Genomic DNA, 27900 nt, shown 5'->3' with positions numbered 1-27900 from the left:
TTGAATTAAATGGTAGTAGGTGCAAAGGAGGAAAGGGGGAAGGAAAACGACAGAAACAGAGAAAACTGCTTGAAACGGCTTTTCACACCATGCGAAAGGGGGATAAGGATTGAGAACTAGGGGTACCAGTGTGAAGAGACCCCGCCTAGTCTCCCAGTCAGACAACAGCTGGTACGCACGCGCATTTGGGTGTCACCGACGAAAGCGCGTTCCCAGAAGCGCAAGCGCGTTCGCAGAAGCGCATGCTCGTGGCGCGTGCGCGAGCCTCGCGAGCGAACGTGCGCGTGCCCGGCGTCCGAGGCGGTGGGTAACTGGGAGTTGGTGAAGCGCGGTTCGAGGTGACTTGGGGGAAAAGCACGCGTCGAAAGGATGATTCCGGGAGCCCTTCTAATAGCGGAAAGGCCGTGGCGACCGCCGCGAGCGTTTCTCGGACCCGGCTGTGCAGGGGCTCCGGGAGGCCTCTTGCGTCGGGCGGCAGGGGTTCGGCCTGCGAGTTGGGGGAGGGGACGGGGTGGAGCCTGAGCCTGGGGGGCCCGCGGCGGCTGTCCTGTCCCCCCGCCCCCGACCCGGAGCTCTCGCAGCTCGAGACCGGGGCCGAATCATCCCCTTTGACTGTGGCCCTGAAAAGACTGGGTTGTAATAAGGAAATCGTGAAGTTGGGTAACAGTCTCAGAATACCTCTCATTTGCTGCCGGCTGCAAAGTTCCTTATATAAAAAAACATCAGCTCTGCGATTATAACTGTGATGTCCGGGCTTGAAGAACTAGCCCTACCACCTTCGAGAGGTCCAGCCCATGCTGCTCTCTCCCCTATGAAGGGAGACCTTTAATGGCACTATAATCTTCATATTTTTTACCTGAAGGGAAAACTTAAAATCAAGTTCAGATAGCCCCTGACCATCACTATTCTTGTGAAGGTAGTTTGTAGCCGCCATGTGTAAATACCCAAAGAATGGTAATACAGGGACCTTCTGAAAACTTTTTGTGAAAGTAATATGTGGACAAGATCTAAAAATCAAATGATACAGAAAAGTTCATAATGAAAATTCCTGCCTTATCGTTTTGCATTCCCGGTCTTTTCCCCCCGGAGACAACATTTAACCAAGAATAATAATCTCTTGACCCCCATCTCTTCTTGATACAAAGATTTGATTTTTTAAATTTCTTCTGTCTTAACCGTTCATTACAAGTTTTTACTAAAAGTCATGGTTATTGTGTAATGTATAAATATTATGAAACTAGCTTGGACATTTTTTTTCATGAATTTCTAGCTGAATTTAATTTAGACATCTGTTTTTGGTGAAGTGATTAGAATTGTGAACACTGTCTTATGGGTCAACTTCAAGTGTGATTATGATTTCACTTTAGGGCATGTGGGATTTAGAAAGGAGCAGTGAAAATTATGAAATTGCGAATGCTGCTTTGGATATTAAATCCATTGCACTAAACATGAGCTGTGTGATCTGTGTAGAGATCAAAGCTATAATTTGTTTTGTTTTTTACAGTGTGGTTTAATAAGAGATTTAATTTACCTCAAATGGCATTTCTCCCTTATGCTTGAGAGCAATGGATAATGCTCCGTAGCTCTGAGGGTTTGATTGTGTGTGTGTGTTTTCCTCCCATAGGCAATTATTTCCGGTCAGAGAAGGAAGCCAGTGCCTGGCCTTCTTAACCAGCTTTCTACCTGCCATGATCAAGTGCTTGTCAGTTGAAGTACAAGCCAGATTGCGTTCTGGTTTGGCTATATGCTCCTTAGGCCAGTGTGTTGAGGAACTTGCCCTCAATAGCATTGATGCTGAAGCAAAATGTGTGGCTGTCAGGGTGAATATGGAGACTTTCCAAGTTCAAGTGATAGACAATGGATTTGGGATGGGGAGGGATGATATAGACAAGGTGGGAAATCGTTATTTCACTAGTAAATGCAACTCGCTACAGGACTTGGAGAATCCCAGGTTTTATGGTTTCCGAGGGAGGCCTTGGCAAGTATAGCTGACATGGCCAGTGCTGTGGAAATTTCATCCAAGAAAAACAAGACAATGAAAACTTTTGTGAAACTGTTTCAGAATGGAAAAGCCCTGAAAGCTTGTGAAGCTGACCTGACTAGACCAAGTGCCGGGACAACAGTAACAGTATATAACCTATTTTACCAGTTACCTGTAAGGAGGAAATGCATGGATCCTAGACTGGAGTTTGAGAAGGTCAGGCAGAGGATAGAAGCTCTTTCGCTCATGCACCCTTCCATTTCTTTCTCTTTGAGGAATGATGTTTCTGGTTCCATGGTTCTTCAGCTTCCTAAAACCAAAGACATATGTTCCCGATTTTGTCAAATTTATGGACTGGGTAAGTCCCAAAAATTAAGAGAAATAAAATTTAAATACAAGGAGTTTGAGCTCAGCGGCTATATCAGCTCTGAAGCACATTACAATAAGAATATGCAATTTTTGTTTGTGAACAAAAGACTGGTTTTAAGGACAAAGTTGCATAAATTCATTGACTTTTTATTGAGGAAAGAAAGTATTATATGCAAGCCAAAGAATGGTTCTGCCACTAGACAAATGAATTCAAGTCCTCGGCATCGGTCTAACCCAGAACTCCATGGGATATATGTAATCAATGTGCAGTGTCAGTTCTGTGAATATGATGTGTGCCTGGAGCCAGCAAAAACGCTGATTGAATTTCAGAACTGGGATACTATTTTGGTTTGCATTCAGGAAGGAGTGAAAATGTTTTTAAAGAAAGAAAAACTATTTGTGGAATTATCAGGTGAGGACATTAAAGAATTTAGTGAAGATAACGATTTTAGTTTATTTAGTGCTACTCTTCAGAAGCATGTGTCTTCTGATGAGAAGGGTGACCAGGTCAGTTTCCAAGAAGCATGTAATAGCATTTTGGATTCCTATGAAATGTTTAATTTTCAATCAAAAGCTGTGAAAAGAAAAGCTACTGTAGAAAACAGAAGAAACACACAGAATTCTAGAGATTCAGAAGCTACCAGAAAAAACACAAATGATTCATTCTTGTACATTTGTGAATCAGATGGCCCAGGCCATGGTAAAGTGACAGAGTCATCTTTACAAAACAAAGATAGCTCTTGCTCAGAATCAGGGATCTTACAACAACAGACAGCTGAAGCATCAGAATGGGGAGAAAATGGGAAACATAAAAAACTTTGCTTAGAACATAACTCTTCAGAAAGTCCATGTGGAAACAGTTCAGAAATGTTTGTAAACCCTTTTCAGACATCATACTGCTTTGAGAAGAATAGAGAAGATCTAGAAATACAGCAAGCAAGTGCTATTGTTAATGGCATGGCTGCCAGTATCCTGAAAAATAATGGAGTTCAGAATCAATTAGAGAGATTTAAAGACGCTACCAAAATGGGATCCCAACCTCTGCCTTTTGAGACAACGTTATTGAGAGTACGTGGTGCTCAGAGAGAGGAAGAGAAAGAAAAACAACCTAGTAATTGTGGAAGAGTAAACATTTTTAGTTATGGACAAGTTAAATTATGCTCCACTGGCTTTATAACTCATGTGGTACAAAATGAGCAAACTAAATCAACTGAAAGAGAACATTTACTTAAAAACTGTATTCAACCTGGTCCCGTGAGTGCCCGAGAAACATTTGTAAACAGAGCATGCCATTCAGTTGAGACTCCAAACATCGAAGATCCAACCAGCACTTTAAGTAAAGACTTTGCTCAACTGTCTGACAAGAAATTGTGCAGAACAAATACAAGTTATGGGCTAGAGAACAAACCTATAGCAACTTGTGAACACATTGCTGTTTCTCAGGAAGGTACTAAAGAATCACACATGGATTGCTTATTACTTGACACATCCTCTTCTTCCCCTTGGTGTAGATATGTTTCAAATGGTAGTAAGAAAATAGATAAATTGATTGGTTTCTCCAAACCCATAGCCCGTAAGAAGCTAAGCTTAAGGTCACAACTGGGATCTTTAGAGAAGTTTAAGAGGCAATATGGGAAGGTTAAAAGTCCTCTGAATACAGAGGTGGAAGAAAATAATAATTCTGAAATCTCTACCAATCTCGGTCCTCAAGTTGAATCTGACATTCCATGGAAAGAGAAGAATCACTTAGACAACTCAGGCATTTGTAAAATCACTACTATGAAACATAATGATTCAAATAACAGTTGTCTGCCAGTAAGTCACATCTTTTACTCAAAGAAGTTTCCATTCTCTAGTGAAGAAGATTGTTTGGAACAACAGACTCCTTGCTTAAGAGAAAGTCCTGTAACTCTAAAGGAATTATCTGATTTTAACAGAAAACCTTTGGATGCCAAGCAGTCTCCTAAATCTTTAGCCTCTAAATTATCCAGAATGAAAGGTTCCGAAAGAGAGACTCAAGCATTGGAAATGATGAGTCATTTTAATGAACTTCCACAATCAGATTCTAGTAGGAAAGACCATGACTTGTGCAGTGGGTTAATCCTGGATTCTTGCAAGTTATTTAAAAATGAGTATAAAAAAATAGACAGTGGCATCATTCCAGTGTTGGACTCTGTCACACAGGATAATCCCTTCAATAAAGATAGTAAAACATACTCTAACAACAACACAACAGGGAACTCCGTGATACCAGAAACGCCTTTGGTATTACCCCGTAGTCATTCTAAAGTCATCAGTGAAGATACGGATGTTCTTATAGCTTCAGACCCACAGACAGGAAGTCCTGACTCTCCCAGTAAAATGTTAATGAGTCACATAGAAGATGGCACAGCTGACAGAAAACGAACTCGTTTTCAGAGTGAAGAATCTATAGCAAGAACTTGTTTTGAAAATGAAGAGTCAAACACATGTTCTTTGGATTGGCAGCAGCATTTTGATGTAGCCCTGGGAAGAATGGTTTACATCAACAAAATAACTGGACTGAGTACATTCATTGCTCCTACTGAGGATGTTCAGACTGCTTGTACTAAAGACCTGACAACTGTAGCTGTGGATGTCATACTTGAGAATGGTAAGTATATATATATATATATATAATGCTATATACTATACTATAGTATAGTATACTATACTATATATATAGTGCTCACTGGCATGGAATGCTTTTGAAGGTGGTAATAATGGCCAAAGAGTAAGATAATCATTGTCCAAAGAGATGATCTCAGCTGATAGATCATTTTCAAGTTTAATTATAAAACATGTGTTTTATGGTATATAAAGATTCTCTAGGTCCAATACTATTTACATCCAGAAATACAATGAAAGACATAATAGAATGGAAGTGTTTGTATATGGATGTGTGGATGTGTAGGAGGGTGAGACCATTTTTCATGAAAATGGCACTATTAATAGTTGAGAAGATCCACAGTGCTTCCCTAGCCTCCTTTCTTCTCTCTCCCAAACATAAAACTCTCCTAGAAATTTGTCTTTAAAGATACCTGCAATGCCAGTGTGATATTTTTCTGGAAGTTGCTCTCTGCAGCTCTCAGGTGAAAAGCCAGAATGATCCTGTAATCATCCTGGGTTTCCCCAGAAGTCTGTGGCTCAGTACAGTACTATATTTTTGAACTGTTTTTGTGTTTTTAGAAAAAAGGACTTGACCATGAATTTTTTGGAATGTAGGTTAAGTGTGTATTTTCCCAACTATACTTTTCAGACATGGTTTATTATAATACATATGCTAATCCATTTGATCTGTTTATGCTATAAGTAGCCGTTATTCAGGAAGACAGTAATGTGGCTTTGAAATCATACCACAAGGCTACAACAGAGCCTAGATTGGGACTCTTGAGTTCTCATGTCTCAGTCAACATTAAAAGTGACATTGTTTTGGCAGTGTGTTGAGAGCCAGATGTTGGGAGATGGTAAAACTGATTTCCATCTGGCTATAATCTTGGTTTCGCATCAGGAGGATAAACATTAAATGTGCATACATATTAAAAGTCTTGAATGTTGCAAAAGAATGTAAACTGTATGAATGTAATTGTAAATTGACTTGTAATTCTCCTTAGCATGAATATCTCTGGTAGGAGGCTCTGATTTATCTAAGGTTAAATAAGGCCTTTATTTTTCAGTGGTTTCCAGTTTTTTCCTCATGAAAAAATAATCACTGTAGTAACTTTCAAAGTTTTAAGTAGGAGAACTGTCTTTCAGCACTGCTCCTGAGACTCTCAGGTGGCTCTTAAAGACATACGTGATTTTCAGTTGATGTAGTTTTATGTCCTGTTTTATACGACTGCTTATCGGAAGTAAACCTAAAGCACTGGCACCTCATCTTCCTGAAATGCAACTGCTTTTAAATGGAGACAAAAAAGGCAGCGATTACATTAACCTGAGATGGTTGCTGCTGAACCAAAGCGGGAACGTCAGCTGCCACACACAACATGAACATCTGCTTCCGTTGAGCCAATCTAGATGTTTAAAACACTTCAACCTATTTAACTTTCTGCATTAGCAAGTCTTGTAGCAAGTCTCTGAAGTGTCCTGTTAACTCAATTCCATAAGAAAAATGAAAATAAAAAAGTATGTTGGGTATAGAAATGAGTTTCATGGAAAGATGGCTCCCCCATTCACAGTGCATGTCACACCTTCTGTAAAGGGCTAACGTGTGGTAGGACGTTGGGACACTGCTGAACCATACAGAAAAACGTTACTTAGGATGAATTGTTAAGAGGCAAATTAAATCGTACACAAGAGAATATCTATACAGGTAATTTTAAGGAGTGGTGTAAGTCTCCAAGCCTTGGCAGTTTTTTTCTTTAAAATGCCTTTAATTCTGGGGTGCCTGGGTGGCTCAGTCGGTTAAGCATCTCACCTGGGCTCAGGTCATGACCTCACTGTTCTTGAGTTCGAGCCCCCGCTGGGGCTCTGTGCTGACAGCTCAGAGCCTAGAACCTGCTTCCGATTCAGTGTTTCTATCTCTGCCCCTCCCTGGCTCGTGCTCTGTCTCTCTCTGCCTCTCAAAAATAATATATAAAAACATTAAAAAAATTTTTTTGAAGGAAGAAACATTAATTAAAAAAAATTAAAATGCCTCTAATTCTGTCCTTTCTATTACCAATAACACAACCTAATTTCACCTTACCCTTTCATTTTATCATTCTGAATTCATCTCTCCAGTTCTTGTCCAATGGATTTATTGTTTTGAAATAATAGTTCCATCATGTTTTGGCCCCTATTCAAAAACTGTCAAATGCAGGCATTGTTTCTAAAACTCAATCATCCTTTAGAGAGGACGGCAGAATTTAGGCCAGATATTACTGGACTTTGGAGTTTATTTTTTTAATGTATGTTTTTTTATTTTTGAGAGAGAGAGAGAGAGAGCAGAGAGGGATAGAGAGAGAGAAGAGGAGAGAATCCCAGGCAGGCTCCATGCTATCAGCACCGAGCCCAATGTGGGGATTGAACTCAACAAACCGTGAGATCACAACCTGAGCTGAAATCAAAAGTCTGATGCCTTACTGACTGAGCCACCCAGGCACCCCTGGACTTTGGAGTTTAAATTGAGAACTTTTCATTCATTTATCTGTCCATGTATTCATTTATTGTTCACACTGCTAGGTTGCAGATTCACTGGCTTGGCTTTCAGGAGTTCACAATCAATTAGGGAAGACAGCTATGTAAACGTAATATCAGATAAATGTTATAATAGCAACACATTTTGAGTATAAGAGACATAAACCTGGGGACTTGTGAAGGTTGCACCAAGTAGTGAAGGCTAACAATTAAGTACCAGTATATGTCAAATACCAGCTATATCAACCGTGACACTTGACATTTTGGACTCCTAACTCTTTGTCGTAGGGTTCGTCCTATACATGTAGAATATTTGGCAGTCCCTAGCCTCTATCTCTGCTAGATACCAGTAGCACCCCTTACCCAGGTTGTGACAACCACATGTTGCCAAATGTCTCTCATACAAAATTGTGCCCATTGAGAATCAGTGATCTGTTTTAGTGCTCATTCTGTCTGGTATATGTGGATAACGGGACTAAGCATTAATGTAGGTTCCTAAATTAGCAGCATAACTCATTAAAGAACTCTGACTCTCAATCTCGTGCTTGGTAGTCTGCTTCGGGTCTCAACTCCATTTGTGCAGAAAGATTTTAATGTAACTTGATTTTTTAATAATTTATATTTTGAGTTCAAATGTCTAGGTTTTCTTTTTTACATTTAGGATCTCAGTACAAGTGTCATCCTTTTAGAAGCGACCTTGTTCTTCCCTTCCTTCCTAGAGCTCGGGAAGAGAGGACTGTGATGAGACAGAATAACAGAGGTAGGGGCAAAAACAGAGGTTGCCGGGACATCTAGTACATACTGTACCACCTAACTAAAAAAATTTTTTTAAAAAGCAGGGTTATGTTATTAAGCTTGATCAGGGCCAGCTGTGCCTTCCTGGAACCAGTAATTCCCCACGGTCCTATTTAACAGCAGAACTAAGTAATTCAGTGCATGCATTTAGATCAGAAATTACTTTTCCAGACTTGAAGTCAATACTGGGTGATTATGCACAGTCTGTGGTGTCTTGTGATTGAGAGAATATCTCTTATTTTTAAAGATTGGAGTTGCACTCCGTATTGTAGTAGGTTTATGTAAGCAAAATCCTTATTTTAAAAAAAAAGGCTACAGATTCTTTGTTTCTAAAAATAGGTAAGGTATATTTTTATCTAAAGGAAGTGAGACTACTAATTTGAACCAGTTTCTTCTGGATTTGTATTCTGAAATATCTCTTGAAAATAGTTTGGAGAAAAAGCTATAATGCCAAAAGATACAGTCATCAACTCTAACTTAAAAAGTAACAGATCAGAACAATTTAGAGATCCAGCAAACACTAAACTTTTGTAGAATATTGGGACAATATGTCTGATCTTTGGTCTTGCCGCTGCACCACAGCAAACAGGAGTGCCACTCACCTTTTTTTCTGTGGCTGTCGATGCCAACTTGATCTGTTTCCTTTTGCCTTAGATGCTGTGGATGATACTGTTGGTAGAGAATCACTTCAGTCTTTGTTCTCAGAGTGGGAAAATCCAGTATTTGCCCGTTATCCAGAGGTGGGTCTGTAGCAAATTTTCTTTGCTTGTTATTTTAAAATTTGTACTTCATTTAAGCTGGATATGAACATGAATGGCTATATTAATTTTTAATTACAAGCGGAAAGTGGGCATGTTTCCAAATAATTTATTTGGAAATACCATTTAATATAGAGAGGAGAAATCAGAATCCATAGAATTTGGGAGCTCAGACATTCTGGATTAAACATGTGTAGTCAGTGTGTGATGAGTTGAATGTGTTTACCACTCTTACAAACCCTATCTTGCAGCTTTGGCAGGGTATTTAGGGTGGTGATAATTAAAACAAAACAAAACAAAACAAAAAGCACTGTTACATCAGCAGATAAAATAGCGAGTCTTCTACTGGAGGAACAATTCATCATTGGACGTGAGTGTATGTGTTCTCAGTGGGTTATCACAGAAGGTACTTTGTGTGTTGTGATAAAGGTGTAGAATAAATGAGCACTTGATTACTGATTTTTCAGTTAAGATGTGTTTAAGGACTTGATCATGGAGCATAAACGAATTGTTATTCTGAAACAACATTGGTTTTTGTTAGTAATTTTGTTTATACCCCCAAATTATTATTTAAGACTAATAATTCACAGAGCTTTTTGAATTTCTCTAAGTTCCCTGAATTCAACCCACTTCTAATAGGTTCTGTGAAAATGATAAAGCAGTTTGGGATCTTTGGTAAAACAGTTCTGCAGATATAAAGAATTAAAAATTTAAATGATGTTTGTGCTGCTTTCTAGGTTGCTGTTGATGTAAGCAGTGGCCAGGCCAAAAGCCTCGCGGTTAAAATTCACAATGTCTTATATCCTTATCGTTTCACCAAAGAAATGATTCATTCAATGCAGGTAAGAGATTGACTTTGAAATCTCATAAAAATATATATAAGACCTAAGCTGGACTAACTCTTGTGAAATTGGATTTATTTAATGATCTAGACCACCTTGGTCAAGGCACGTGTGTTTTTTTAAATCTTACTAGAACTTTTATTATAAGAAAAAGCAGGGACCAATTTTAATTACAAAGGAAAAAATGTCTTTAGTAGTGTGAGCAGGTTGGAGGGATGAATTAAGGATTGAGGCTCACAGTTTCAAGGATTATATATTGACTTTATATTTTGACAATAATTTATAAATCAACTAAATCCTGTACAGACATTGTCCTTAAATGTACAACAGTGCCCCTTTGTAAATGACCCTCTATTGTGTGAGGCGACAAATGACATGGCTTAGGAGACTCCAGATTGAGGAGCAGTCTTAACAAAAGGGACCCCTTGTCTCATCTGCTTTGCTAGTTTGCCCTCTCCTTACACCACTCAGGCTGTCTTCATCTTATTTTCAGTATGGAAACAAATTAGGAGGTTAGATAGATCTAGGTAAATCCCTCACATGGCACTGACCTGGTACCAGAGCAAAGCAAGCTCTTGATCACCCAAAGTGGGGCATGAGCTCACCTGATGTGGGACTTGAAGTCACGAACCGTGAGATCATGACCTGAGTTGAAGTCAGATGCTTAATGACTGAGCTGCTCAGGCGCTGAAACAACAGTTTTAGTTAAACGATAGGGACCGAGGCAGGGAAGGGCAATGAGAACCTTGTCTGTACCTGGACAGAGAGGAGTCCCCAAGGGTTAAAGCCCCTGGTGGCTATTAACTTACTACTTTAAGGGATTAGCTCCTCTGAAACGGTTTTCCTTACCTTTGCAAAATGCAAAATTTATTTCAGCCCCATTTGTTAGCAGTCTCTGGCCATGAGTAGGGGAGGAGCAGAGAGAGAGGGAAACACAGAATCTGAAGCAGGCCCCAGGCTCTGAGGTGACAGCACAGAGTCCCACGCAGGGCTCGAACTCACAAGTCATGAGATCATGACCTGAGCCGAAGTCGGATACTTAACCGACCAAGCCACTTGGGCGCCCCTGGTCATAGTTACCTATGAGTAAGAGTCCTGTTGGGAGAATCTCAGGTGTGCTCTGTAGAGTTTTGTTGCTTGTGTGTCCTTTTTAGAATCCTTAGCCTGTAGTCTCCTTCCTTTTATGCCTTCTGATAGCTCTGCTTATTTTTTTAATCCTTCCTAATGACTCCCTTACCATAGTCTTAGATATGAAGATTGTAATGCAAATAACTCTTAATTAAGTGCAGTTTTATCTCTTTGTATACAGATGAGGCTTTGTTAACTTTTATTTAGTGTTATACCACTTATTTGAATATATGGCAGGTTCTACAGCAAGTGGATAACAAGTTTATTGCCTGTTTAATGAGCACCAAGACTGAAGAGAATGGTGAGGCAGGTAAGAATGGAGTTTAGCCTTGATTAATAACCAGCTGGTCTCCTAATAGCCTCCTTTTAAGTTTTTTTTTTAGTGTTTATTTATTTATTTTGAGAGAGAGCATGTGTGTGTGCAAGCGTAAGCAGGGGAGGGGCAGAGAGAGGGAGAGAATCCCAAGCTAACAGCACAGAGCCCAGTGTGGGGCTGGAACTCACAACCATGAGATCATGACCTGAGCCGAAATCAAGAGTGGGATGCTTAACCGACTGAAACACGCAAGCACTTCTTAAGATATTTTTTATATATAATATAGTTGCAATGATTTGGACAGATTAAAGCCAATTGGGAAAACCAATCTAAATTTATATGAAAGAACATTGTTTTTTTGTTTTGTTTTTTGTTTTTGAGGGGGGGCACAAGTGAGTGATGGGCAGACGGAGAGGGGGCGGAGAGAGAGAGACTATCCCATAAGGGGAAGAGAGAGAAAGAGAAAAGCTGGGCTCACCCAGAGTGGGGCTCATGCTCACCTGAAGTGGGGCTCGTGCTCACCCAAAGTGGGGCTTGTGCTCACCCAAAGCAGAGCTCACCCGAAGTAGGGCATGAACTCACCTGATGTGAGACTAGAACTCAGGAACCGTGAAGTTATGACCTGAGCCGAAGTCAGATGCTTAAGCACTGAGCTACCCAGGCATTGAAACAACAGTTTTAATGTGCATTAGTTCTGTATACATATACAGAGACATATGTATGTAAGATACATTTCAAACTATTAATAGTAGTTGCCTTTGGAGTGACAATGAGAGTGGGCAAAGGGGAAATTTCATCTTTTATTCTTTAAAATATGTTATATTGTTTGACTTTTTGAGGCTTCACGTATTCCCTTTGTAATAATAGAAAGTTCATATAATGAACCCTGCTAAGTTTATCAAGAATTACATACAATATCTCGGTGACCTACTTTAATAAAGCAATAATAGTTTGTAAATAATAACATTAACTCATCCAACAAGCATTGATTGACTGCCTGTTGCATGCCAGAGACTGTACTAGGCCCTAGCCCATAATGGTGGCAAAAAATTCACATGTAAGAGAAACAGATAAGGACATAAACGTTAAAGTTTTAATTCTAGCTAACATTACGGGAGAAACAAGATGCTGTAAGAAACTGTACAGAGAGATTTGAATTAGGGAGGTCTGGAAAGGTTTTTTTTGGTAAAGTGAGGATGAGTATGAGCATTTAACTAAGTAAAGAAGGGAGGGAGGAGTATTCTGGGCTGAGGGAATGACATACACAATTTGTGTTTCCTCTCCTTGAGTGAGAGGAAGCAGGACAAGTACAGCTGGAGTGAGAGTGCAGAGATGAGGCCAGAGAAGTAGGTCAAAGCCAGATCTTAAGTGCCAGTTACAAGCTTTGTATTTGTCCCGACACCAATTGGAAACAACGGGAAGCTTTCTGTTTTCTTTTTTTATTGTTTTTACAGTGGTACATGTCACATTCCATTTGTACTTTGAAAATATTGCTCTGGTTGCAGTGTGGAGAATGGATTGGGGGTGGGGTGGAGTCCCAGTACCTGCAAAAGGATTGGTAGGAAGGATATTTCAGTATCTAAAAATGATAGTTGGTGAAGCCTAGCGAGTGCATTGGGAGGATATGTAGGAGAGAAAGTCAGCAGGGTTTAGTGATGCATTGGCAATGGGAAGGGAGATCAAAGATGACTCCTGATTTTCTGACCTCTGTAACTGAGTGGATGATGTTCCTGGACCAGGTGACAGAGATCACAAGGAGAGCCTTAGAAATCTGTGACATGGAAGAGAAGGACTGAAGGAGGGTGAGGGTGAAAGAAGACTTGTTTTTGTTTTTGTTTTTTTCCAATCGGAAGACTCTTGAGCACATTTATGAGGCATGCGTGATAGTGCAGGTGGCTGAGAGCCCTGAGCACCAGGGGAGGGTTTGGGCCCAGACCAGTAGACCGGCAGGCGAATGCTTCTAAAGTTTGAAAGCAGCTTATTTTCTTTGTATTTCAAAATATTCCCTTTTACCTTGCTTACATTGTAGATTTATTTAGTAAATGTCATAATAGGTCAGAATTGTCATAAATATGGATTCAGTGAAAGTCAAATTCTAGTAGTTTGTTTTGGAAAAATGAATAGATTTTTTTTCTAAGGTTTTGATGACCTAGAATTCTTTGTTGTTTAATACCAAAATCTCTACTAATGGCACCTAGGATGGGGTTACTAAGAAAATCTAAAGAAGAGAAAATACATTACAGTACTGTACTGGTCTTTTTTAATGTTTTATTTATTTTTGAGACAGAGACAGAGCATGAGTGGGGAGGGGCAGAGAGAGAGGGAGACACAGAATCTGAAGCAAGCGCCAAGCTCCGAGCTGTCAGCACAGAGCCCGACGCGGGGCTCGAACTCACGAACTGTGAGATCATGACCTGAGGTGAAGTTGGACTCTTAACCAACAGAGTCACCCAAGCATCCCAGTACTGTACTGTATTTATCGAAAAAAATGTACACATAAGTGGACCTGTGCCATTCACACCCATGTCGTTCAATAGTCAACTTTAGTCAGATACCACCAAAGAGTACTCTTAGATAAATACATTTTTTAAATAAAAATGTAAGTGCTTTTACTGTCACTCATTAGTACTAAAAGCAACCTGTTCCTATAATCGACTTATTTTAATATGTGCACATAATTTTGTAATTGACAAATATATTATTGTTTTAAAACTTTTTTTTTTTTTTTTTAAGTAGGCTTCACACTGAGCACAGCACCCAACACAGGGCTTGAACTCATGACCCTGAAATCAAAGCCTGAGCTGAGATCAGCCGGACACTTAGAGAACTGAGCCCCCCAGGAGCCTCTATTACTGTTTTTAAATTAAGGTGAAATTAATGCCATATATTGGCATTTTGTATTGCATGTTTCCACCTATGATAAAATACAGTTGTTCAGTTATGATACCCCAAAGAAAATGATTCGTTCATTTATTCTGTAAATATTTGAGTACCTATTATGTGCCTGGTACCATTATACATGCTGGGAGTACAACAGATAAAATTCCTTGCCCTTGACACCTGGGTGGCTCAGTCGGTTGAACGTCCAACTCTTGATTTCAGCTTAGGTCATGATTCCAGGGTTGTGGGCTTGAGCCCTGCATTGGGCTCCACACTGAGCATGGCACCTGCTTAAGATTCTCTCTCTCTCTCTCTCTCTCTCTCTCTCTCTCTCTCTCTTTCTCTTTCTCTTTCTCTTTCTTTGTCTGTCTTCTGTCCCTCTCCCCTGCTCATACTCTCTCTCTAAAATAAATAAATGAAAATAAATAAAGGGAAAAAAGAATCCCTTGCCCTTATGAAACTTCTATTGTGTTAGAATATCAAAAATACAGCTTCTGATGTGATTAAATTACTTTCATATATTCTGCTTCATTCAAGGAATAGAAAATGTTGTGAGCCCTATGTAGACTATGAATCATTCTGCCACCATCACGTACAGGATTGATTTCTTAGGGTTCCTGACTCTTGGTAATTCACACTGACTCCAATTTCAAGTTTGAGGTTACTCCCTCACAATTTATTATTTATTCCATTGTTTTGCCCAATACAGGATGTTCAGTATTCATCACAACCAGCTGCAACTCCTCCTATCCTCAAAGGAATTTAAAATTCAATATTTTGGGGCCTATTCCTGTGGTTGAACATACTGTCAGAAAAATTAGTTCCTTTTTTTTCCTGAAGTCTTAAGCTCTCATGCCATGAATTTGATGGTGTCATAAAAACATTATATCCTTTAGTAGAAATGGAAAAAACAGGTATTATCTATTTTGATCAAATTCAGGAGGAGAGCTTTTATTTCAAAACAACTGATAGCAATAGACCTCAACCTTTGGACCAGATTAATAAAATGACAAGATAAAAAGATGTACTAATGTAATTGAGAATCAGTCCTCCTGTCAGCGAGAAAGGGATTTCCCTGTAGGTTTGGTTTTTTGGGTCAGGACATTCTGCCTTCTTTCTTGTACTTGAGAGTCCAAAGCCTTTCTACTCAAATGCGTGGTCTGTAAATAGCATCAGTTGGGAGTTTGTTAAAATTGCAGAATCTCGTGTGTCGTCTGTAACCTACTGAATCAGAATCTGCACTTTAATAAGATCCACAGGCGATCTGTATGCCCATCAAAGTTTGAGAAACCTGGGTCTAAAACAAGGCAAGCTGTGGCTGTGGGTCAAATCCAACCATCACCTGCTTTTGTGCACCCAGGGAGATGAGAATGGTTTTTACAGTTCTAAATGATTGAAAAAGCAAAAGAAGAATATTATTTCTTGACACATTAAAATTATATGAAATTAATATTTCAGTATCCATAAATAAAGTTTTATTGGAACACAGCTACAATGTTCACATACTGTCTATGGCTGCTTTGGTTCAAAAGGAATAGTGAGTAGTTGTGACAAACTATATGTCCTAAAAAGCCTAAAATATTTACTGTCTGGCCCTTCACAGAAAAATTTTCTGACCTCTGATCTAAAGTAGACTAGATCTGGGGTACCTGGGTGGCTCAGTTGGTTAAGCACCCAACCTCGGCTGAGGCCATGATCTCTCCATTCCCGAGTTGAGCCCTGCGTTGGGCTCTGTGTTGACAGTTGGGAGCCTGGACTCTGTTTCAGATTCTGTGTCTCCCTCTCTCTCTCTGCCCCTACCCCACTTGCACTTTGTCTCTCTCTCCCAAAAATAAATACATATTAAAAAAAGAAAAAATTTTTTTAAATGGACTGCATCTGGCCTGCACCTTTTTAATATGTAAATGGTTTGTGAGAAAAGTTTAAATTGGCCAGAAGCAGCCTGTCTTTAAAAACAATTCTAATTACACTTACATTTAAAATACATAATTATTATATAATGTAAATCAACAAATTGAATTTATATGTTTGGTTATAATGTTTCTTAAAGTGAATCACATCTGTCATTTATTAAAAGTGTACTCTCTGGAAATAAAAAGTGTACTAGAATTACATTCTCTGTGGGCTCCAGAGTAGCTTGCAAATCAAAGTCAGCTGATTTTGATAATGTGTTTAAGGCCCTTCATTGTATCAACCTGAATTAATAAAGCAAAATCAGTTGTTTTTTTTTTTATTTTTTTATTTTTAAAGATTTTTTTTTAACGTTTATTTATTTTTTGATACAGAGAGAGACAGAGCATGAATGGGGGAGGGTCAGAGAGAGAGGGAGACACAGAGTCCGGAGCAGGCTCCAGGCTCTGAGCTGTCAGCACAGAGCCCGACGCGGGGCTGGAACTCACGGAGTGCGAGATCATGACCTGATCCGAAGTCGGACGCTCAACCGACTGAGCCACCCAGGCGCCCCGCAAAATCAGTATTTAAACATTAGGAATATAGGGCTTTAACCTTGTTTTGTAAATGAAATACCAATGTATTAAAAAGTTTCTCATTAGGGATAAATTTATAGTTTTCCCCATAATTTCAATTTTTTAAGAAATGAAAGATACATACTAAGTATGTATGTCTTTCTTATGCTTATGTCATTAGCTAGTTTGAATTAACCTTTTTTTCCCTCCACACAACATGATTATTTTAATCTTGATCTGAGAATTTGATACTCCAGTAATCCTTGCTCATGTTCTAGGTGGAAACCTGCTAGTCTTAGTGGATCAGCATGCCGCCCATGAGCGTGTCCGTTTAGAGCAGCTGATTGTTGGTAAGGATCTGTTTGGAACTAGAAAATATGTGAAACTGCCCTGCACAGTTAGTATACTGAAAGAGTTTTTCTAACTGTGGCTGTCATGAGGAAAGATGAATTGTATGTTTAAAAAAAGTAATCTGAAGCCTTCTGGTTTGGCTTCTTGTTTAACTGAAAGAATATAGTGATTCACTTTACGGATTCGAATTTGGTGGTCTTACATGGTCAAAGACATATTTGCCATACATTTGTCATCAACCCTAAGGGTTGGGTACCTAAGGATTAGGCTACTTTATCGTGACATCCATCACAAAGATACGCCCCTCTGTGTGCCCATATGATCTTGGTATACCTTCTTCACAGTTCGTCAGGCAGAGACCACCACCAGCTCAGAAGGCCCAATATATTGTTTGTACTTTAAAATTTGTTTTGGAATAGGTGGTATGAGTTCAAGTCTGAAAGGTACAAAATGGAATATGATCAAGTCTCCTTTTTACCCTTGTTCCCCATCCCACTTAGTTTCTCTCCCCAGAGACAACCAATATCACTAATTTGTTATATGTTTCTCCAAAGCCAATATGTGTTTTTTGCTGTGCAGCGTTGGTGGTATAGTGGTGAGCATAGCTGCCTTCCAAAGCCAATACGTGCTTTTTAATCTTTGCTACGCTCTTTTCTTATCATGAGGCAGTGTTCTCCAAGTGGTAAAATCCCAGGAAAATCTTTACCCCTGTAGTCAAATAATGGAAAACTATGTCAAAGAGGTAGGTGAGGACCTAAGGAGATAGTTCATGGGCTAGAATGGCAATGATATTACTTCCATGTTCACTTTTCCGTATGAAATGAAGACCTAATTGTTGAGAAAGATATGGTAAAAGCAGTGTTAGAAAAACTGTCTATAGGCTTGAGACCATTCATTTGAGAATAGTACTGACAAATTCTCTTCAGAGACTGGGAAACCTTTCTGAAGGAATGGGAAACTGTCTTGAACCACAGGATTGTATAGTAAACCAATTTTATTTCTTAAGTAATCAACATTATTCACCCCATTATTAAAATCACATTTATTGACTATCTACAGGAACATTGCATTGTTCATTTGAATGTAAGACTGAAGTCTTAGACATCTTACTTTGGAAATACTGCTGAAATGAATAAATGGTCTGGATACTTACTCGTTTGACTATAATAATGGAAACTCAAAGCCTCAACCGGTTTGAACACACTGCTGAGCACAATAATAGTTAACATGGCTGTGCCTTCTCATGCTCTTCTTGAAGTCTAGAAGACTTCATTTCCTACTCTGAACCCATTCGTTTCTTTTCCAATAGATTCGTATGAGAAGCAACAGCCACAAGGCTCTGGTCGGAAGAAATTACTGTCTTCCATTGTAAGCCCTCCACTAGAGATAACAGTGACAGAAGAACAAAGCAGACTCTTACGGTTAGTACTACCATGAGGACATGATATCTATAGTATAAACTCTCACAGTAATTCTGCGCAGTACAAGCATACCTGTTGTTCCTTTTTTCAGATGAGACCCTGAGGCCAAGAGAGGTTACATGACTTGTTCAAGGTCATAACAACTCTTGAATGGTGTAGCAGGCTTTCAGATGCGGGTCTTCTGACTTCAAATGCTGTTCTTTCCACTATATCACAGCTGTTGAGTATAGGATAGAGTTTCCTTGATAATTTTTTCCAGCAGTTGGCTTAGAATCCTCTTACCATTTCTTGGAAAAGTCCGTGTTTATGCTGTGCTGTTTCTGAAAGCAAAGTTACTGCAGTAATTGCTTCCATTCTGCTTTGCCTCGGTGCATTCTAGATTCTTAGTTTTCATTACCATAATCATACTGGGAAGAAAGTAAAACACTGGGCCGCAAGGAAGGGGCAAATCATATGGTGAGTCATAAGATAGGACGTTTTCCCACTTTTGGGTGGCACAAATTATTGGAAATAAAGAATTGTCTCTGAATTCATGTCAGGTTTGGGAATATGCTACTGCCAATAAATCTTTTTCCCTGGGGCATGATGTGTAGTAGAGGCAGATCCATTTATTTACATCCAGTTAATCAGGACTTCTCAGTTCCTAGGGCTGTAAATTACCTCCCTGCTTTAATGCTGATTCAAAACATTCTCAGCCCTTCTATTTGTGCCAAACTCCTTGAAGTGCCAGCAGCGAGAAGTTAGCAGTTCCTCGGTGAAGAATAAAAACTTAGGAACAAGACTTAGAAACAAATTGATTCTCTTAATGGAAAAGAGAAAAAAAATGAAAGTTACTGTAATTCAAACAGGAAATTTGATAATAAAATCCTAAACAAATGTATGAGAAAAGCAGTACAATTTTTAAAATTTGTGGCATCTTGTGAGAAACCCTCCAGTGCTTGGGACTGGTGCTGAAATGCGAATGAAGTAATAGTTTTGTAATTGAGGCTCTCTCTTTAGGTGCTACCACAAAAATCTGGAAGATCTGGGCCTTGAAATTATATTTCCAGACAATAGTGATTCCCTGGTCCTTGTAGGAAAAGTACCACTCTGTTTTGTACAAAGAGAAGCCAATGAACTTCGAAGAGGAAGATCTCCTGTGACCAAGAGTATTGTGGAGGTAAGACTGCTTCAGATGTTGAGGAAATTGCTAACTGAGGGTAACCTCCTGTTTTCTTTAGAAATTCTGTGTTCATCTTTCATCCAACAAGTATCAATACCTGCTGTGTACCAGGTGCTAGAAATTAAAAGATGAATTAGCTCAAGGTGAAGAAGGACATCTAAATAATTACAAATACAATGAAATTTGGCCAGTTAGAGGGATGTTCAAAGTGCTATGAAAATACAAAATGATTACTATGCCCAGGGGGGTGGAGTTCAAGGAAACTGTCACAGAAAAGCTAATTTTTTCCTTAGGAAAAATCTGGTAGAACAGTAGGAGCCTGCCGAGTGCAGAAGAGAGAAGGGCGTTCTAGACAGAACAACAGGTATCAGAGACTTGGAGCAGATCCTGTGTTTAGGGAACTACCAGTATATATGGCTCGAATTAAGATATATACGTAGTGGTGAGCTAGATGAGGCTAGATAGGTCATCAATACGAAATCATAAAGGAATTTAGCATATTCTGCTGAGTAGTTTTCATTTCACCCTCTACATTTGTGTTTTGGTAAACGTCTGGAAAACTGCTTTTGGGATACGACATTGGAGGTGTTGAAGAGAACTAGAACTTCTTTACTTATGTGTTTCGCTTTTTTTTTTTTAACAACAAACAGTTTATTTTGTCTTTGTTGCCTTTTCTTTGCTCCTTTCTGTTTTTCTATTAGAGTTTTCTTTATTTCTCCTTGTTTTCCTCTGCTAGCGTAGAAGTTACATATTCCATGGTCACCTGGATGGCTCAGTCGGTTAAGCATCCAACTTCGGCTTAGGTCATGATCTCATGGCTTTGTGAGTTCGAGCCCCGCATCGGGCTCTGTGCTGACAGCTCAGAGCCTGGAGCCTGCTTTGGATTCTGTGTCTCCCTCTCTCACTGCCCCTTCCCCACTCGTGCTCTGTCTCTGGCTCTCAAAAATGAATAAATGTTAAAAAAAATTTTCTTTAAGTTGTTACATATTCCATTTGTATTACTTCAGATTAGCCTTGAATTTTAGCCTTAACAAAGTTTAAGGTAATTTGCTTCTCTATTCTCTTCCTAAACTGTACAAAAGCCTTACAACCCTTTATCTTCCAGCATTCCCCTCCCATCTTCCATGTTGTGGCTCAGTATTTTAACTTGACCTTTTTTTTTTTTTTAATTTTTTTGTTTTAATGTTTATTTTTAAGAGAGAGAGAGAGACAGAGTGTGGGCAGGGGAGGGGCAGAGAGAGAGGGAGACACAGAATCCAAAGCAGGCTCCAGGCTCTGAGCTTCAGCACAGAGCCTAACGTGGGGCTCGAACTCACAGACCACGAGATCATGACCTGAACCTAAGTTGGACTGAGCCACCCAGGCACTCCAACTCGACCTGTTTTAATCTCCCTGGTAGTCATTAATTTTATAGAGTCAATGTTTATTTAGATTAACGAAAGTATTTACCAGTGTCTTTGTTCAGTGTTGCTCCTTGCATCCGATTATTCATTCTGTGTTCAGCTTTCTTTTTGCTGAAAGCTTTTAAATGTTCTTTTATTAAGAGTCCGTAAATGATAAACCATCTTTGAAAATGTCTTTATTTTGCCTTCACAATTGCATGATTGTTGAGCTAAGCAGGGAATTTCCACATTGTCAGTCATCCCTCAGTGTTTTGAGAACTTTGACGTTCTCTATGCCATTGAAGTCCATTGTCAATCTAGTTATCATTACTTTGTAGGTAATCTGATTTTCTCTCTGGTGGCTTTTAAGACTTTCTCTGTCTTTGGTGTTCTGCAGTTTCCCTATGATCTATCTTTGTTTTCATTTCCTTCTTCAGATTCATCATGCTTCTTCCACTTGGAAAATGTACAGTTATTGTCGCTTCAACCACTGCTCTTCTGCCATTCTCTCTCATTTCCTAGAAATCCTGTCAGATGTCTACTGGACCTACCTTTTTAACTTCTCTGTCGTATTTCCCATTGTTTTACCCCTTCGTGATACATTATCTTCTAGTGAGTTGAATTCTCTCTTCACCTACTATTTAACCAGATGTTTACCTGATCCACTGAGCTTTTTATTTCCATGACTACATGTTTTACATTCAGAATGTTGGTTAGGTTTTTTTCTCATATCTGTCTGTTCTTTTTTCATGGTGTCCTATTTAATTCATTGTGGTTTCTACTCCTTATTCATCTCTAACTCTTTCTGTTTGGAGCACAGGTAAATCCACATGAAGTAAGTCTACAATTTTCCCAGAAGTCTGAGTTACTTTAGTCATATCTAAAAATAAAAATTAGAAGATAGATTTAGTAGATAAATTGTATGCTACATTGATATGGGAAATGTTTGAGGCAGGGAGCACAGTTGAGAAGCTATTGATTGCACTGGTTCAAATAGGAAAGGATGAGGACCTAGGTCAACAGCATTGGGAATTGAAAGGAGAGACATATTTGAAACATAAGTTGGAAAGTAGAATTAAGAAGACTTGGTGAACAATAATAGAAAGTATAAAAGGGATTAAAGGAGAAAAGATAAGATAGGATTCTGAAGGTTCTAGCATAGATGACTGGAAGGATGGTAATGCCATCAACAGAAAAAGGAAGTAGAGGAGGAGGGGTATACCTGCCTGGGGAGTTAGATTATGAGCCTGGGTTTAGTTGCATTGAATGTGCCATCACATGGGGATGTCTAGTGGATAGGCAGGCTTACACATCTGTGCTTGGGAGAGAAACCTGGGCTGTATGTATGTTTGAGGTAGTTAATAGTATATATATTTTTATAACATCAGAAGCTGGAGAAGAGCCTAGAGGAAGTGTGACTGCCTAGGAAGAATATGAAGAATAAAAAGAGAGGAGAGCAAAGGGTGGAGTTGGTGGCACACCAGCATTCAGGGTGCATATATTTTGGCAGCGGTCTGGAAAGCTGCTGCTGAAAAGAAGAAACTGTAAAGGATGATTGAAAATATTTAGTCAGAGAGAGGAAGAAAATCAGGAAAAAGTAATATTACTAAAACCAATGAAAGTTTTAAGCAAGAAGGGAATGGTCAACAATAGCCATCAAGCCTAAAAAGTTGGATTTGGCTATCATGAGGACGGTGTTCCATGGTGGCGTCTGCTCCTAGGGGTGGGGGCGGGGGCGCCCAACCAGGTTGCTATGGGTCAGGGAGGGAGTGGAGGGAGAAGAGGTAGAGCTAAGTAGCCTGCTCTTTCAAGAGTTTTCAGAAGAAGAGAGAGAGGGTGAGAGCTAAAGGTGGTCTGCAGTGTGGGGCAGGACATGGGGTAGAAGAAAGATTTTGGTGTGTTTTCAGATGGGAGAGACTTAAGCATGTCTGTAGGCTAAGGGTGAGAAGACATTTGAGAGGGAAAGGCAGTTAATAGTGCCAGTGCTTGGACCATCATGAGTTTGGCCCTTCCAGAATTGCTCTCTGATCAGACAGCCTTTGCTTTGCTTTCAGCAGTGCTCTTTTTCCCAACACAGCCTTTTTTCTCCAGGGCTCCTCCTCCAAACTGTCTTAAATCCAAAAGATAAAATCTGTTAGAATCTTTTATTGTAATTCAATCCCTAAGTATTTAACCAGAAAATTATAATAACAACTTTTCCCAAAGAGACTTCAAAGACTGCTGGTAAGGAGTTTACTTCAAATTGAAATACAGCTTATGGCTTCAGAAAATCTTGACTATGTTAAGTCACACTGCTCAGGAGAGATTTGTTAATTCTGGAAGAAGCTGGAACAGTTTTGGTATCTTGAAAAGGAGTAGCTACTTGGATCCTGACAGTTGAAAGATCACAAATATTTTCTATAAAGTTCTGTCCTTTAGCCTGATGAGTGCGCCTTTTTAATATTAAGTTATCTGGTATTAATTAAACCATTGAAATGTGACATGAACAGAGATACGATCTTTCTCCCCTTCACCAGGCTTAAAAAATGATGTGTCACAAGTCCCAGATGACCAAGCACAAGAGAGAATGGCAAAGAGGTTAGGTTTGATCTCTGTCCACGCTAAGCTTTTTAATGGGTCAGGTATTCTGAAACATCTTTCTGTGTAGGTTTGTTTGGGAACGTATGCAGCTTTTAAAAAATATATGGTATCTACCACCCAGTGCTTGGTAACTGTACTCATTTGTAAGCATGGTGGACTAGGGTGTCTTTGAGGAAAGGGGAGAATTTTCTGAGTCTGGTTTAACAAGAAGATCTACCATTTTGTAATCTTAGGAAGGTGATTTATACATAGCCAATTCTAGGAGTAAAAAAATCTTGGGTTTTCTTATAAAGAAATTATTAAATGTGCTGTATCTCAAAACAGTTTTTTTTAGCTCCAGAGGTTAAACAAATTGGCAGCATGAAAAATAGCGTCTGCTTTAAATTTCTCTGAAGTCCTTTTGTAAATATTAACATCTGCAGGGATAACTATTGAAAAGGCTACTTGAGGGACAGAAATATACTAGTGAGGAGAAACTCAACAAAATGCCCCCCAAAATAAGCTTTTCGACCCCGAATGGAATTGTCAAAAAAAAAAAAATGCTGTGGGAACTAAAGTGACTACTTATGTTTACTATATATCTAAGCGAATGTCCCACTCAGTGCTCCATTGTGTTGATGATCGTTGTGTATTTATTCCGTTTGTGTGTAGCATTACACTTGCTCTGGCTAAGATCGTAAATACACGCAGCCTCTTAGTGAGAAGCCTCCCTGAGAGTTAGACTCTGGAATCATCAAAGCTGCTCTCAGCAGTTACATAACTTCATGAGTTATGAGCTGTCTCTGGAGGAAGCTTCAGTAGCTAAATATATTCTCTCTTCAGTAGGAGTTCTATTAAATTGTCTTGGTATTTCATATTCAGAGTGCCTCACAACAAATAAATTATTTGCACCTAAGTGCTATATTGCTGGAACTCTCTCCTTTATGAGGTGTATTTTTTTTAATATTCCTTTATTTATTTTGAGAGAGAGAGAGAGAGAGAGAGAAGAAGAAGAAGAAGAAGAAGGAGGAGGAGGAGGAGGAGGAGGGGCTGAGAGAGAGGGGGAGAGAGAGAATCCCAAGCAGGCTCCATGCTGTCAGCGCTGAGCCCGACACAGGGCTCAATCCCACCACCACAAGATCATGACCCGAGCCGAAATCAAGAGTCAGACACTCAACTGACTGAGCCACCCAGGCGCCCCAGGAAGTGTATTTTTAAACTATAAAAGAAGAATTACAACAATGGATTAATGCCTGTTTTCCTTTCTGCTTTGTAGGAATTTATTCGAGAACAAGTAGAGGTAAGCCTCTTATTTTGGGGTTTCACACAGAGGCACCACACACAAAAGGCTCTATTGTCGCATTTCCTTTTCCCTTCATTTTCTTAATGAAGAATGTGTTTATGCATTAGCTACTCCAGACCACAGGAGGCATCCAAGGGACTTTGCCACTGACTGTCCAGAAGGTGTTGGCATCCCAAGCTTGCCACGGTAAGACTCAGCACACCAGATAATGAGTGCTTCTGTATGCTAAGCCCCGGCAGGAGTACAGAAGTTATGAAAGAGATAGAAGGCACATTTACTACTCACTTCTTGGAGGGTACAGTTTATTATTTATTTTTTAAAGTTTATTTATTTTGAGAGAGAGAGAGAGGGCATGAGCTGTCAGTGTGGAGCCCAACATGGGGCTCAGTCTCACAAACTGTGAGATCAGGACCTGATCCAAAATCAAGAGTCAGACGCTTGACTGACTGAGCCACCCAGGTGCCCCATGGAGGGTACGGTTTAGATCAAGAAACTGAATACACGAAGAGTGAACACTAAAAAATTGCTTTTACAAAGCAAAACACCAACACATACATTTGACCATAATTCAGACTGACACGGATGAGTGGAGCAGTAACTCATAGAGGAGATGCATTGTAAGTCAAGCCTTGAACAAACTGAGGGACATGGATTCATAGGATGGAAGAGAAGGTTTGCCACAAGGGGTAGAAATAGCCTATGCACAGATCGAAAGGCAGAAAGAAATTAGTTATATGAGGAGCAGCAAAGGATACCAAGAAATTAGGCTGGTAAGAAAGAATAGAAGCCTACAACAAAAATTTATAATTATTGTATAATTATTTGTTTCATGTTTGTCTCACCTGTTGGACCCATTGGATCATAAGCCCCCTAAAGGCAGAGACCATCTGTCTCATTCACTGCCTGACATAGCTCCTGCTGCACAAAGTACATACTTACAAATATTTGTTGACCGAGTGAATTAATGTATCAATGTCTGCATAAAGGCAGGAAGATTATTATGGAAATAGAAAAAAGCAAATAAAATGGACATTGTGGGAAAAACAACAAGTAGAGATCTTTGTGATAGACTGGCTAAAAGATGATCTTGATTTTACAATCTGTAAGAAGTAAGCAAAATGTTGCCCTTGTCTCTTTGAGAAGAACTCTGAAAGCAGAATCCCAACAAGTGAAGGAATGCCTCCCCTAGGGATTAGAAAGACCATGATTCCATAAGGAAGAGCTGAGACACAGGTGCATCATGAACCCTTAGTTTCATCCACGTGTCGATAAGTGCCAATTTCAAGCAGTATTGGTCACATGAAAGAAGCCTAAGACACATTTTACTTTTCCCAGATATCTGGCGCTGGCCCAGGGTCAGCACTGTTTTCCTACTATACACACCATAACCTTGTTTCTGTCTTTCGTGTAGGGGCCATCAAGTTTAATGATGGCCTGAGCCCGGAGGAGAGCTATCGCCTTATTGAAGCCCTGTCGTGGTGCCAGCTGCCATTCCAGTGTGCTCACGGGAGACCTTCTATGCTGCCGCTGGCTGACATAGACCACTTGGAGCAGGAAAAGCAGGTACAGTAATGACTAACAGGAGAAGAGGAGCAAGGTTTATCTTCTCTTTCTTCTCCCGCTCCTATCAGCCAAATGTAGCCTGTCTTAATCCTTTCCAAAATACCCGAGTTTTGAAAAGTATGCATTGAAAGTTTATTTATATAAAATCCCACCACTTCATCTTCTAGCTCAAATTCACCATGGAGCTCAGGCTGCACTGTCAGATTACACACGTGATGCCTTTGTATTTTTTAAGCTTAACACATGTACGGACTGATGTATCCTGGACATCTGTTGCCTACTAGCTCTAGGTTTGATAGGATGTAGAAGGTCTCTCTGGGGCTACAGAAAGTTGGTAGAAACACAGCAAATTTACTGCTAACAAATACAACCTGAACAGCCAGTTTCTTGATGGTGCCTTTGCTGGAAATGGTAGCCATTTCTAAGGATCTCTAGAGTTATGATTTGGGGATCATCCGGCAGGAAACCAAGCTTAGGAGATTTTCACATTATGGTTTGGCCTTGATTACTCAGCAGTCCAGGAACAATGATGTGGATAATGCAATAAAGACACGGAGTGGTTTAAATTAAAGACATTTTCTGTTCTTGTTATAATCTTAAATGAAACAGAACACAAAAGCATAATAGGAATGTCCATGTTGCTGCTTTCCAAAATCTTTTCTTTTGCTTGCCTTTCCTTGTAAGGGCTATAAAGTCTTTACTTGCATGGAGTTTTCTGATGCATCCAATAGGCTTTACTCCGTTAAAATCTTACTGTTTCATAGGACAATGAAAACAAACTTTTGTCCTCATTCCTGAAGAGATGGGAGTCTAGACTTAAAGTTGGCAGTCCCGCTTATCCTAAGGAAATCTCTAATCTTTTCTGAATCCAGAAATTAGAAATCCGAACAGATTGGAATAGCCGTAATTAGGAAATTTTTATTTGGTACTTGGCTTTTCAAGCTGCATATGGGAGTTATTCTCTTTCTTCCCACAGATTAAACCCAATCTTGCTAAACTTCGCAAAATGGCCCAGGCCTGGCATCTCTTTGGAAAAGCGGAAAGATGTGAAACAGGGCAAAGCCAGAGGGCATCCATGCCTCCTTGTGAGCCACCGTGAGAACAGAATTATTGATCTGTAAGGAGCCAAAGGGATGCTAACTGCCTCTGAGCAGATAGCATGGGCTGCAGGTACCAGCAGAGTCTGAGGCCACCAGTGTCTCCAAGCAACGTGATCAATCAGTCTTGAGCAGATGATCCCTCCAAGCTAAAGACAGTTCATTCATCTGCAGCTGTGGACTCAGGAGGTTGCCCTATGATATCTACTTTTTTTAACTTATTTAGAGATAAAATTTAATGACTAATTGATTCATTTGTGGGTTTGATTTTGTTTTGTTTTGGTGGGGGGAGGTGGGAGGAGGGGTTGCTTGGTTTTGGCTTTGCAATTTTTTCCAGCCTCATAGTTTGCATTGATGTAATTTACCTATGCTGAACTCCCTGGGATCCATTC

At 39.6% G+C, this 27900-nt stretch overlaps 1 protein-coding gene across 1 annotated transcript; it reads left to right on the top strand.

Moving 5' to 3' along the window:
- The first annotated feature begins 295 nt into the window (after positions 1-295).
- On the top strand, positions 296-27758 carry MLH3 (mutL homolog 3). The gene is given in 14 exon segments (XM_042990139.1): positions 296-303; positions 1625-1968; positions 1971-4982; positions 8148-8246; positions 8936-9021; positions 9777-9881; positions 11247-11319; positions 16949-17020; positions 18331-18442; positions 19442-19601; positions 24822-24845; positions 24956-25034; positions 26260-26411; positions 27388-27758. Coding segments are annotated over 13 exon segments (4377 nt in total). The 5' UTR covers positions 296-303; positions 1625-1688; the 3' UTR covers positions 27511-27758.
- Positions 27759-27900: the final 142 nt, after the last annotated feature.

The sequence above is a fragment of the Panthera tigris genome, chromosome B3 (genome assembly GCF_018350195.1).
Source record: "Panthera tigris isolate Pti1 chromosome B3, P.tigris_Pti1_mat1.1, whole genome shotgun sequence".
Classification (NCBI taxonomy): domain Eukaryota; kingdom Metazoa; phylum Chordata; class Mammalia; order Carnivora; family Felidae; genus Panthera; species Panthera tigris.
This window is presented reverse-complemented; position numbering and strand designations above follow the sequence as displayed.